Raw genomic sequence first — 13,339 nt, forward strand, 5'->3', positions numbered from 1 at the left:
CATCACATTAAAAAAATATTTGTAACCATCTGTGGTGATGGACATCATACTGACACTGTGGTGATCATTCCTCAATATAGACATATTTTGAATCCTTACATAGTGTATCTGAAACCATTGTCACTTATATCTCAACAAAAATAACAAATGTGTGTGTATATAAACATTTTACCTGTTTTTACTTTTTTAATGTGGCTACTGGAAAATTAAAATTTCGATATGTGGATCCTGTGATATTACAGTGCTGACAGAGATAATTGGACATTTCTGTGACACATGCTCTCCAACTCATATTTTTTTTAAGATTCCAATAAATATACATGAAAGGCATGTATTCTGCAGCTCTCTACTAGGACTAGTTTGAGTTTCTGCCATCAACAAAGTGTGAAAAAAGCAATACTGATACTTAAGTCTTTGATAATTTTTAACAACCACCATAAGTATCAATGCTGTTTTATAGGAAACAACTTTAAAATAGGAATTCTGGGAGGGATATTTTTATTAGGAAATGGTAAATTAGCAATTTTTAAAAATTGAGGGTTTGCCCAATAGAAGTCTGTAAACCGGTTGTAAATCTGTAGTTCAAATAATTAAAATGGTAAAGACCAATCCAGTGAGCTGGTTTCAGAGGCAGTATAGTTTGCTTTTTCTGCTAATGAAATGTCATATTTTTGTAATATATGGCATTTCTCCAAATTGGCTAAGCATCTTAAGAGAACAAATGATGAAGGTAGAGCATGCGGCGGTGCTATTACGTCTGAGATAGTTGGTGATATGTCCAGTACATCTGACTGCACTCCCAGGGCTTAACATAATGTTCCAGAATGCTGGGGAACCTCTTGAGATCCATCAAAGTAGGTTCATTAAACATTTGTGTGGCATACATGGTATTCATTTAAGGCTTAGAGTGGTTTGCACACTTCCACGGCTTTGCCCACTTAGTCCATCAGGCTGCTGACAGTTCCAGACTTTAGGGGAAACAGAGCAACCTCAATTCTCTTTTCAAAGCTCTTCAAAGAATTGCCGTAACCTCCCTTGGCAACATGTGTCTAACAACTTTCATTATCATCATCATAGCCTGTGGATTTAACTTCTCTGAATTTCATTTTCCTCATTTGTAAATTGCAGATAAAAACCTGCTATACTCAGAGCACGTGGTGTGCACTGTAAGTGTTCAGGTGACATCTGGGATGAATGAGAATTACTCCATCTCAAGCATCACCTCCTTGCACAGCATCTCCCAGGCAAAGCTCGTTTACTCCCTTCTCTTACTCCCTCAATTTCATCTATTTAAGAAATGTTGGCGTTGGGACGCCTGGGTGGCTCAGTGGTTGAACATCTATCTGCCTTCAGCTTGGGTCATGATCCCGGGGTCCTGGGATCGAGTCCCACATTGGGCTCCCCGTTGGGGGGCTGCTTCTCCTTTGCCTGTGTCTCTGCCTCTCTGTGTGTCTCTCATGAGTGGATAAATAAAATCTTAAAAAAAAAAAAAGGAAAGAAAAAGAAATGTTGGCATTGCCTTCTTTATAATTCACGTATTTATTTTACGAAATAATCAGATTCTTAGGAAGCCAGTATAGGAGTCAGGCCTGTGGGGATCTGTGTGGCTCCTCACTCACCCAAGAGTTCACTTCCTACTTGAATATACAACCTATCCTGGCCCCATCATTATTAGCCCTTGGGCCACACTTGTCTAGTCCACTGGGCATGACTGTATGTACGTCAGTACGTCCTTTCTCCAGTGTCCAGCAAAGAGGATAGCCTTGGCCAATACCTATCAAGCAAGTGATTTACTAGCCTGGCAAAATTTATCTCATTGTACCTCCCAGCTGGCCATAAACTAATCACTTGAACTAAGGCATCTGCGAATTATTCAAACCATGCCAATCTCTCTTTTTCATTTTAAAATACTATTAATGTGGAGAAAGAAAACCTTGACCTACCCTCGTGTAACACACAAAAAAATGGTTGGATAATTTAAATTCTAGTAATTTGCCATCTTCTGCTGTAGCATCCTCAGTCTTTCCAGCTTTAGACAAAAGCTAGTAGGGTATCATTAAAAGCAGCAGAATATTGAGTGCCTAACTCTCATCCTTACCTTTGGGAAAGAAAACAGTGTGAGATAACGGAAGAAAATTATAAAATCTATGTTAATGTTTCTCTTCTTTTTAAGTACTTCTAATTTTCTAAAATATGAAAACCCAAAAGTTAGGCTGTGCTTCTGTGTTCCCTAATATATCTGCTGTTACATTTCATTGGAAGGAAGGGTAACGTAAGCAGCCCTCGTTGGCCACTACGGTTGTCGTGAGACCACAGTTGCCCTTAAGACAACTGATGACACTAGCTTTGAAGCAAACGCTGCACTTCCACATTCAGACAGAGCAAGCAATTTTACGTTATGTTTGCCACGTGTGATATGGTTTCCTATAATTTCACACAAAGCTGTAACTTTTACTCTTATCTCTAGTTAAAACAAGACTTGACTTGAATAACTGGTTATCTAAGAATCATAGTTAGTTCTACTCTCTAACAACAAAGAGCGGAGGGGGAAGAATCACATCTCAGTTGTCTAAATGTGGAATTGAATCTAAATGATAAGCCAGCCAAGGTTTTGGACAGGTTCTCTGGGGGTAGATCTGAAAAAGTAATTTTTGAGAGAGTGATGGCATCAAGATGGCAAATAGGTCATTCCTAAAAGTCCAGTCCCCTTCACAAGAAAGCAACAGTTACCACGGATGAGACACCACTATAAAAATCCTAGAACATGAGGGTTCTAAAGCCTAAAGCACAGAGACCGAGATGGACTGCACGAGAAGGCCGAGAGCAGCAGCTCCCCCCAGGGCAGTATGACACTTCACCAAGAGGACCCCTGAGCCTGCAGTGTCTCCAGCAGGAAAGAGAGCGCGAGGTGGACATCTAGCTCCCCAGTACCGAGAATCACTTCTCAGGATCTCACATCCAGGGGGGTAGTGTGTAGCTTGATTGCTGGGGGTCAGATCATGATTTTAAAAGGGGGGGGGAATAGAGTCGATAGCAACCACATTTGAATCTTGGAAGACCGAGTTTCCACTCAGAGCAGCATCGAAGTAGAAATCTCAGCCAGTGGTTGTGCTTCTCTAAAGAGTCAAGATTGTGCCCCAGGCTGACCAGGAACTTGGTGGGGCCCAGATCTGCCTGGTTCGGGACCATAAATAATGAGTCATGCCAGCCTTGGAGCCAGACCTTCTTGAGCAGGACAGCTAATTCGTAGGACTGTCTACTGCTGAGTGTAGCTCCCAGCACAGGAAGCCTGGCCTGAGCCCCTGTGAAGCTGTTCACCCCAGTAGCACTCACGTGAAGAACTTGGCCAGCAGTGCTGGCTGTCTGCAGAGCCAGAATGGTAACCCTGTTTGGCCAAGGAGCACGATTCCACCCAATTCCCCCAAACAAGAGCCTTGCAGGCCCTGGGGCCTATTCGATGCCCCCAATCAACTTAGCAAAACTAATCTACGGTCCCATCCACTACTGACCAGGAAACCCAACCACAGCTCCCAGGAATCTGCATTGCCCACCCTGCCATCCCAGTTACAGCAGCACTGGAGTGGAGAGCCCAGCCAAGCACCCCTTCTCATCTGCAGGATCAAGACCATAGCCTGTTTGGCCTCCAGAAAAGAGCCTTGCCAGCCTTGGGGCCTCTACAGCAACTCCACCTAAACAGGGAAACTAACTTGTAGCCCTGATCCCTGCTGAATACAGCCTCTGCCCACCTAACCGAGGAACCTAACAGGGGAAGCCAGGTAGCCCATCCTGCAGCCCTGCTTACGGTGGCACATGAGCTGTGAACATAGCCTGTGGCTCTGCCCATCAGCAGAACAAAGCTGGTGACTCCATCTGGCCAGAGATGGTGCACAGTCCTGCCTGATTTGGGTCCCCAAACAACAAGCTATGCTGGCCTTAGCCCCTGTTCTGCTGCTCTGCCCAATCAGGGAAACTAATTCATAACCATGCCTATTTCTGAGAATAGTAGTAATCCTAACTGTCTAGGAAACCTGACCAACAAATCCAGGCAACTGTGAAGCCATCCTACAGTTGCACTGGGCAGGCAACACAGTCAGTACATGGAACATTTTTTTAGGATCCTCTATTAGGCCACAAAAAAAGTTTTAGTAAATTCAAGAATATTGAAATCATACCAATTATCCTCTCTGCCCACACTGGCATAAAACTAAAGATCAATAACTGGAGGAAAATTAATGAATACATAGAAATTAAATAGCATTCTCCTGAATAGCTAGTAGATCAGAGAAGAATTTCAAAAGATTTTGTATCCTGCCACGCTACCGAATTGCTGTATGAGTTCTAGCAATCTTGGGGTGGAGACTTTTGGGTTTTCTATGTAGAGTATCATGTCATCGGCGAAGAGGGAGAGTTTGACTTCTTCTTTGCCAATTTGAATGCCTTTAATGTCTTTTTGTTGTCTGATTGCTGAGGCTAGGACTTCCAGTACTATGTTGAATAGCAGTGGTGAGAGTGGACATCCCTGTCTTGTTCCTGATCTTAGGGGAAAGGCTCCCAGTGCTTCCCCATTGAGAATGATATTTGCTGTGGGCTTTTCATAGATGGCTTTTAAGATGTCGAGGAATGTTCCCTCTATCCCTACACTCTGAAGAGTTTTGATCAGGAATGGATGCTGTATTTTGTCAAATGCTTTCTCTGCATCCAATGAGAGGATCATATGGTTCTTGGTTTTTCTCTTGCTGATATGATGAATCACATTGATTGTTTTACGGGTGTTGAACCAGCCTTGTGTCCCAGGGATAAATCCTACTTGGTCATGGTGAATAATTTTCTTAATGTACTGTTGGATCCTATTGGCCAGTATCTTGTTGAGAATTTTTGCATCCATGTTCATCAGGGATATTGGTCTGTAATTCTCCTTTTTGGCGGGGTCTTTGTCTGGCTTTGGAATTAAGGTGATGCTGGCTTCATAGAACGAATTTGGAAGTACTCCATCTCTTTCTATCTTTCCAAACAGCTTTAGGAGAATAGGTATGATTTCTTCTTTAAACGTTTGATAAAATTCTCCTGGGAAGCCATCTGGCCCTGGACTCTTGTGTCTTGGGAGGTTTTTGATGACTGCTTCAATTTCCTCCCTGGTTATTGGCCTGTTCAGGTTTTCTATTTCTTCCTGTTCCAGTTTTGGTAGTTTGTGGCTTTCCAGGAATGCGTCCATTTCTTCTAGATTGCCTAATTTATTGGCATATAGCTGTTGGGGATTTACCCCAAAGATACAAATGCAATGAAACGCCGGGACACCTGCACCCCGATGTTTCTAGCAGCAATGGCCACGATAGCCAAACTGTGGAAGGAGCCTCGGTGTCCAACGAAAGATGAATGGATAAAGAAGATGTGGTTTATGTATACAATGGAATATTACTCAGCTATTAGAAATGACAAATACCCACCATTTGCTTCAACGTGGATGGAACTGGAGGGTATTATGCTGAGTGAAGTAAGTCAGTCGGAGAAGGACAAACATTATATGTTCTCATTCATTTGGGGAATATAAATAATAGTGAAAGGGAAAATAAGGGAAGGGAGAAGAAATGTGTGGGAAATATCAGAAAGGGAGACAGAACGTAAAGACTGCTAACTCTGGGAAACGAACTAGGGGTGGTAGAAGGGGAGGAGGGCGGGGGGTGGGAGTGAATGGGTGACGGGCACTGGGTGTTATTCTGTATGTTAGTAAATTGAACACCAATAAAAAAAAAAAAAAAAAAAAAGAAAGAGTACCTGGAAACACAATATACCAAAACTTATAGGATACAAAAAAAGCACTTCTAAAAGAGAAGTTCATAGCTATAAGGCACACATCAAGAAAACAGATTTCAAATAAACAACCTATCTTTACACCTATGGAATTAGAAAAAGAAGAACAAACTAAGCTCAAAGCTTGCAGAGGAAATACAGATTAGAAAGTGAAATACAGAAAAGACCATTTTAAAAAAAAACTAAGAGTTGGTTCTATGAAAAGATAAAGTTGACACCTTTATGTAGACTAACCAACATAAAGGAGAGTACTCAAATCAACAAAATTTATAAATGAAAAAGATTACAACTATAAAATCACCAAAATACAAAAGATTGTATGAAGCTACTATGAAAACTACACCAACAAACCAGACAACTGCAAAGAAATGGAAAAAATCTTAGAAACGTATACCCTACCAAGGCTGAGTCAAGAAGAAGTAGAAAATCTGAACAGGTGAATTACTAATACGGAGCTTGAATCAGTAATGAAAAGTCTGCCAGTGATGTACCAGATGGCATCACTCTGCATTTTACCAAACATTTAAAGAAGAATTAGTACTGGGACACCTGGGTGGCTCAACGGTTTAGCGCCTGCCTCTGGCCCAGGGCGTGATCCTGGAGTCCCGGGATCGAGTCCCACATCGGGCTCCCTGAATGGAGCCTGCTTCTCCCTCTGCCTGTGTCTCTGCCTGTCTCTCTCTCTCTCTCTCTCTCTCTCATGAATAAATAAATAAAATCATAAAAAAAAAAAGAATTAGTACGAATCCTTTTCAGACTCTTCCAAAAAATCGAGGTGATAGAAACATTCCCAATTCCTTTTACAAGGCCAGTGGTAACCTAATACCAAAGCTAGATAAGGACATGACAAGATAACTACAGGCTAATATCCCTGATAAGTACAGATGCAAACATTTTCAACAAAGTTACTAGCAAATTAAACTCAACAGCATATTAGAAGGATTATTCACCATAATCAAGTAGGATTTATCTCTGGGATGCAAGGATGGTTCAACATTTATACAAATCTGTAAATGTGGTACATCACATTAATAGAATAAAAGAAAAGTGATCATGATCATCTCGATAGATGCAGAAAAAGTATTTGACAAAATTCAAAATCTATTCATGATAAAAACTCCTAACTAATACATAGAATATGCCCCCTCCATATAATAAAGGCCATATATAACAACCCCACAGCTAACATCATCCTTATGATGAAAGTCTAAAAGCCTTCCCTATAAGATCAGGAAGGAGACAGGGGTGCCAACTGTCACCACTCCTATTCAACACCATACTGGAAGTCCTAGCCAGAATACTTAGGCAAAATAAAAGGCATCAGAAGTGGAAGAGAAGAAACAAAACTATTTGCAGATGATATGATTTTATATGTAGAAAATCCTAACACCTCCACCAAAAGAAAAATCAACAAATTCAGCAAAGGTACAAGTTACAAAATTAACATACAAAAATCAGTAGTGCTTCTATATACTAACACTAAGTTACCTGAAAAAAAAAAAAAAGAAATGATCCCATTTGTAATAACACCAAAAACAATAAAATAATTAGGAATGAATTTACCCAGAGGTCAAAGATCTCTACACTGAAAACTACAAGATATTAATGAAAGAAATTAAATAAGACACAAATAGAAAGATATCCCATGTTCATGGATTGGAATAATTAATGATTAAAATGTCCATACTATTTAAATCTCCATACTATCAAACTATCCAGATCCATCTATAGATTTATTGCAATCCCTAACAAGATTCTAAAGGCTTTTTTTTTTTTTTACAAAAGCAAAAAACAAAACAAAACAAAAAAACCTAACATTTGTATGGAACCACCAAAGACCCTGAATAGCTAAAGTAATTCTGAGAAAGAACAAAGCTGGAGGCATCACAGTTCCTAATTTAAAACTATATTATGATGCTGTAGTAATCAAAATAGTATGTTACTGGCATAAAAATTATACATCTAAGCCAATGAAACATAATCTAGAGCCCAAATTAACCCCCCACTGATGGAATAAACTAATATTTGACAAGGGATCCAAAAATATGCAATTGAGAAAAGACCATCTCTTCAATAAGTAGTAATGAGAAAATTGGATATCCACAGGTGAAAGAATGAAACTGGACTCTTTTGTTAAACCAGTCACAAAAATTAACCCAAATGGAATAAAGACTTAAACATGAAACCTGAAGCCATGAAACTCCTAGAAAAAAAAAAAAAAAAAACCTAAGGGAAAAAATTGCCTTTTGATAGGACACCTAAAGCACAAACCACAGATTAAAAAATAAACAAGTGAAACTGCATCAAACTAACACAACAAAAGCAACAACCAAAAAAATGAACCTGTTTTTGACAAGGATCAAAAAATCTTTGCAAGCTGTATACCATCTGATAAGGGGTTAATATCTAAAATACATAAAGAACTCATAAAATTCATTAGTGAAAAGAAGAAAAAGCAAATAATCCGGCAGAAAAATGGCCAAAGTACCTGAAGACATTTTTCCAAAGAAGATATTCAAATAACCAACAGGTGATGAAAAGGTGCTCAACATCATTCATCATTAGAGAAATGCAATTCAAAACTACAAGGAGCTATCTCACCTTAAGCCTTGTAGGATGGCTATCATCAAAAAAACAAAAGGTAACTGATGCTGGCATGGTCTTAGAGAAAAGAGAAACCTTGTATGCTGTTGATGGGAATGTAAATTGGTACAGCCACTTTGGAAAACAGCATGGAGTCCCCCCCACCACCACCACCAAAAAAAATAAAACTAGAACAACACTATGATCCAGCAATTCCACTTCTGGGAACATATCTGAAGGAAATGAAAACATTATGTTGAAGAGATATCTGCACACCATGTTCCCTAGCAAGCATTATTCACAGGAGCCAAGAAATGGAAACAACCTCAGTGTCCATCAGTGGATGAATTGATAAAGAAGTTGGGGTATATACATACATACACACACACGCACACCCCACTGGAGTATTATTCTGCCATAGGAAGGAGGAAATCCTGCCATTTGCAACATGAATTTTTAGGGCATTATGTAAGTGAAGTGAGTCAGACAGAAAAGAAAACAAATACTGTATGATCTCACTTATATGTAGAATCCAAAAATAACAACCTCACAGAAAACCTCAGGTAGTTTGTTGCCAGGGGCACAGGGGTAGCGGGGAGTTGGGTGAAGGTGGATACAAACATCTGGTTCTAAAATATAGAAGTACTGAGCATATCATGTACAACATAAGTGTAGTTAACAATGCCTTATGGAATATTCAAAAGTTGGTAAGAAAAGATTCCAAAAGTTCTCATCACAAGGAGGAAAAAAATTGTAATACATGCTAACCAAATTTACTAAATAATCATTACCAAATAATCATTTCCTAGTATATACGTATGTCAAGCCATTATGCTGTGCATCAATATAGCTCAATAGAACAGGAAGAAAATAATCTGTGGGAAGTTGTCTGTCTGCCAATCTTGTTATTTTGCTTCATGATTGACCCTCCAACATTTGGGTTAGGGGGAGTTTAATCATAATTCCAAGTATTTTCCTCAAAAAAATATTTTTTTCTTATAAGGAAAACTTTACAGTTTGCTTGAAAAGCATGATTCTTTGACTTGAAGGAATATACTCCAAAATAATTGTAGTGACATACTGAATTAAAACTTATGATTTTTGTATTTCATCTTATTCATCTTAGTCTTCTTACTATTGTAATCTCCGTAAAGTTGGAGACTAGAAAGTATTTAATTGTGACCTTTCATTATTTCTGACCGTACTGCTACAGACTCCATGTGTCCCCTAGAAGTCATATGTGGAAGCAGTAACCCCCAAGATGGTGGTATCGGGAGGTGGAGCCTTTGGGAAGTAACTAGGGTTGAACCAGGTCATGGGAAGGGAACCTCTCATGATGAGATAAAAACTATATTCATTCTTTCTCCATTAAGAATTCATGCCTTAAAAAAAAAAAAAAAGAATTCATGCCTTAGGGAAACCTAAGTGTCTAGCCCTAATGATCTGAAATTGATAGTCTACCTTCAGAAAAGCAGAAAGGAATTTATATGCAACTACAAACTAGAGACATAATTTTGTGCCCTTGTCCTTTGAGCTTATGTAAAAACCAGGATTTAATCTAATCAGTTTCCAGAATCTTAAAATGCATTGTGTCAAATTCAGGCAGTTATGCATACATTGTTCTTCTCTGGGGCATTTCCACTGTACAGGTGGCAGGTCCGCTAAAGCATCCAAACTTGTCTTTATGAATAAAATGGTTTGCAGTGCTCAAACTGTTCCCCAACTTTTCCCTTTTTGGCCATTGGGAAAGCCTTGAAACCCTAGGCCTGGGCCCGAGGTCTGGAGGTACCTGGTGTGCACCTGATTCCAGGCAAGGTCGCTCTTCAGGGAGCCAAGGCCTTTCTCCAACAGATCCCAAACAGACTTTGTCATGAGTCCATGACCACCACCCTAACCCACTCTCCACATCATCATGTCTAGATTTATAAACATATGTGCACAGTAGCATCATTTAGAAACTTCATCTCAAAAAAGTGCCAAATTACTGAAGAGGCAAGAGCTTCTTAGACTGACATATATATATATATATATAATCAGGGTGATTGTCACATGAGATCCACTCCGTATTTTTGTATAGTTTTACCTTATTACTTTGTGTTTGCATTAGTAAAGGCATGGACAGCTCTGAAAAATAAGTAATTTGAGATTTAATAAATAAACTGTGTTAACTGGTAATACTAATCATACAGTATCCAGTAATACTATTTCTGAATTTTTAAATTGCCTCTTCAAGATTTCCTCAGAAAGATAACAAGCTCCCTCTAGTGGGAAGTGAACATTATAACTGAGTTATTTCCCCCAAAGCAGTGTGACTTTTTGTTTAAAGGAAAAACGCTCCGTTTATTTTTCTCTCTGAATTTTAGCAAAGAGAATAATATTGGTTCTCATGGAATGTCTATAGGACAGTCATGAGTTTGGAGTCATGTTGATGAACTGCAGTTACACAAGCAAAGTGAGGTTATCTGACTTACTGCCCTAATGCCTTGGCATTAACTCCAGCTAACCTGTTAGAATATATACATACCTACATATATATGTCATTGGTAAGTAAATTCTATCGCTTAACTCCTAAGCCTTTATTTTGATAATTAAATAGTTAGAAGACTATCTCATCTGTTGCCCTCATTTTACAGCTGGGCTTATGGATCTCTCCAGATGACACAGTGGGAAATCTGCTTCGACCTTTGAGTTCCTATTAATTTTACAGAAAGCAGGCCTTGCTCATTTTGGCTTTTCTTAATTTATGAGAAAAATATAACCAAAATCCCATACTTTTTTGGAGTAATTAGCTTTCCGCCCCATATCATTCAGACTTGAAGCTAAAACTGCATGTTTATAGCGTTTAATAACTTATGTAAAATGTTAATTCTGAATCACCCAGAAAAATTATAATTTCACTCAGGCAAGGAAGTAGCACAGTACAAAATGGGTTTTGATTTTACAATCAGTAATGAAAAAATAATAAAAAAATTTAATGAAATTTTGTATGAGAATGGCATATATCCCAGAATAGTTAAAAACCAATAACCCACTCCCTGAAAAGTGGTTATGGCAAGTTATGGAAACTTTCAGTTTTAAAATCCCACAGCCTGTGTTTCCGCGTGCTTCACTGCTTTTTGGTAACTGTTGACAAAGTTCTTCCACACTGGAGAAAAGGTTGCCTCTCAGTAAACATTTTGTTTTATTGTTTTCTTATAGCAAATAACGTGCTTGGTTTTGGAACACTGGTCAGTACTTCCAATACCTATGATGGATCTGGTGTCGTGACCGTGGAAACGGACCATCCGCTGCTCTGGACCATGGCCATCAAAAACTAACCCAGCAGCTGGCATCCACAGCCATGCCTCTGACTTACCTCATTTGCCGCTGACTTACTGCTCGAGAAGAGTTCACCTTGGTTTACAGAAATTTACACCTCTCCATGGAAGCCCACTAGTTTTAAAGATGTTAATGTTTTGATAATTGAGGTAACACAAATGACAGATCTCAGTTTTACAGTGAAGGAGAAAACCCACTATTTGTTAAGAAAGTAAATAAGGTCTATTATATTCACTTGGAAAACTAACATGGCTCATTGCGCTATAAAATTAAGTATCAATTACTGTTATTGTTATCATTCCATTTATCCTAGAGCATTGCTTTTAATTTGGAAGCCGAGAAAGTTCTCTGTTGAGGGTCCTTGGTGTCCAACACCTAACCTTCTCCTGCCCATCCTTAAATCCTTACACTGAAGGCTACTTCTGAGTGTCTATTATGCTGGAGTTCTCTGTATAATACAGAGGACTTTCAGATTGGGTGGTTACAAGCGCACCATTTCGCCCTGGCCTCATCACTGTCTTGATGTCTCACCTATATCACCTGTAGTTTACCTACAGGTGAAGAAATGCCATGAAGGGTAAGTGACGCCTCCCAGAGCCCTGCTGGCACAGTCACCCCAAGCCCAGCTGTGCAGTGAGCGCTCTGGGCTTCGGTGGGGTGACAGATGGAAACTGCCCTCGTCGTAATTACAACCAAGACTGAAAATGCTGTGCAGAGGAAACTTACGCATGAAACGGAATTGCTTCTGACACTCCTCAGACTGAAAAAGCAGTGATTCACAGATCCCGAGTTTACACCAAGTACTAAGCATCTGGGTCTGAAAACACGAGTGCCCGTCCATCCATCCACCCAAGCTCCCGACACCTTTCCTTAGACAGACCCTGGGAGGGGCTGGCTGGGTGGTGCCTGAACTTCCTTCCCACCCTCGGATTCTAGACCCTGACACCTGGCCGGCAGTGCATGCGCAGGGTCACCAGCTCCGCAGCTCCAACCACCTGGGGCACTGAAATGCACTCGCATTTCTTTTATGAGACCCTCTTCCCTCTTCTTACCCTTTTCTACCCTATTTACCAAACCAAATGTTGCCGTACAAACCATGACATAAGGAGAACCCACCCACGATCCTCCATGTGCACACATCCCCATTTTGCTCTCAAGGGGCAAAGCAAGAGTTGGACTTACTTCCTTCTGTTATGACAAAGCAAGAGTTGGACTTCAAGTGAAGAATGAAAGGGGGATCAGTTGAGCTAGCATGCAGTTGTTCACCGTGAGAGGTCAGTTTTCACTAGTATGCAAATAAAGGAGATTGAAATCCGATGTCAAAAAAAAAATAACTGAGTTACCAACATGCATGTGTGTGGTCTTTAAGAAAATAGTCCATTAAAAAAAAAAATAGTCCATTTTCTCAACTGTGTCTCACTGTCACCAATCTCTCACGACCGATGTTTCTGTACAAAAAGGAAAAAGCTGCCCAAAGGACGGTTAATGACAATCCCACTTCACTCATCTGGTTCCAGAGAGCGCCCGGTATTACTAACACTCTAACCTGCACATGCGCTAGAGCACATGTGCCAGGTGCTCACACCTGCTCTCTCCACTCGCTGCCCATCTATAAGACAGGGATGATGTG

The 13,339-nt window shown here is 39.9% G+C and overlaps 1 protein-coding gene across 1 annotated transcript in view; it reads left to right on the forward strand.

Annotated features, from left to right (window-relative positions):
* TPK1 (thiamin pyrophosphokinase 1) overlaps positions 1 to 13,118 on the forward strand; it is a 332,218-nt gene extending 319,100 nt beyond the window's left edge. The window contains exon 8 of the mRNA XM_035699733.2: positions 11,590 to 13,118. Within this exon, the coding sequence (XP_035555626.1) occupies positions 11,590 to 11,708 (119 nt within the window). The 3' untranslated portion in view covers positions 11,709 to 13,118. The remainder of the gene's footprint in view (positions 1 to 11,589) is intronic.
* Positions 13,119 to 13,339: the final 221 nt, after the last annotated feature.

The sequence above is a fragment of the Canis lupus genome, chromosome 16 (assembly GCF_003254725.2).
Source record: "Canis lupus dingo isolate Sandy chromosome 16, ASM325472v2, whole genome shotgun sequence".
NCBI lineage: Eukaryota > Metazoa > Chordata > Mammalia > Carnivora > Canidae > Canis > Canis lupus.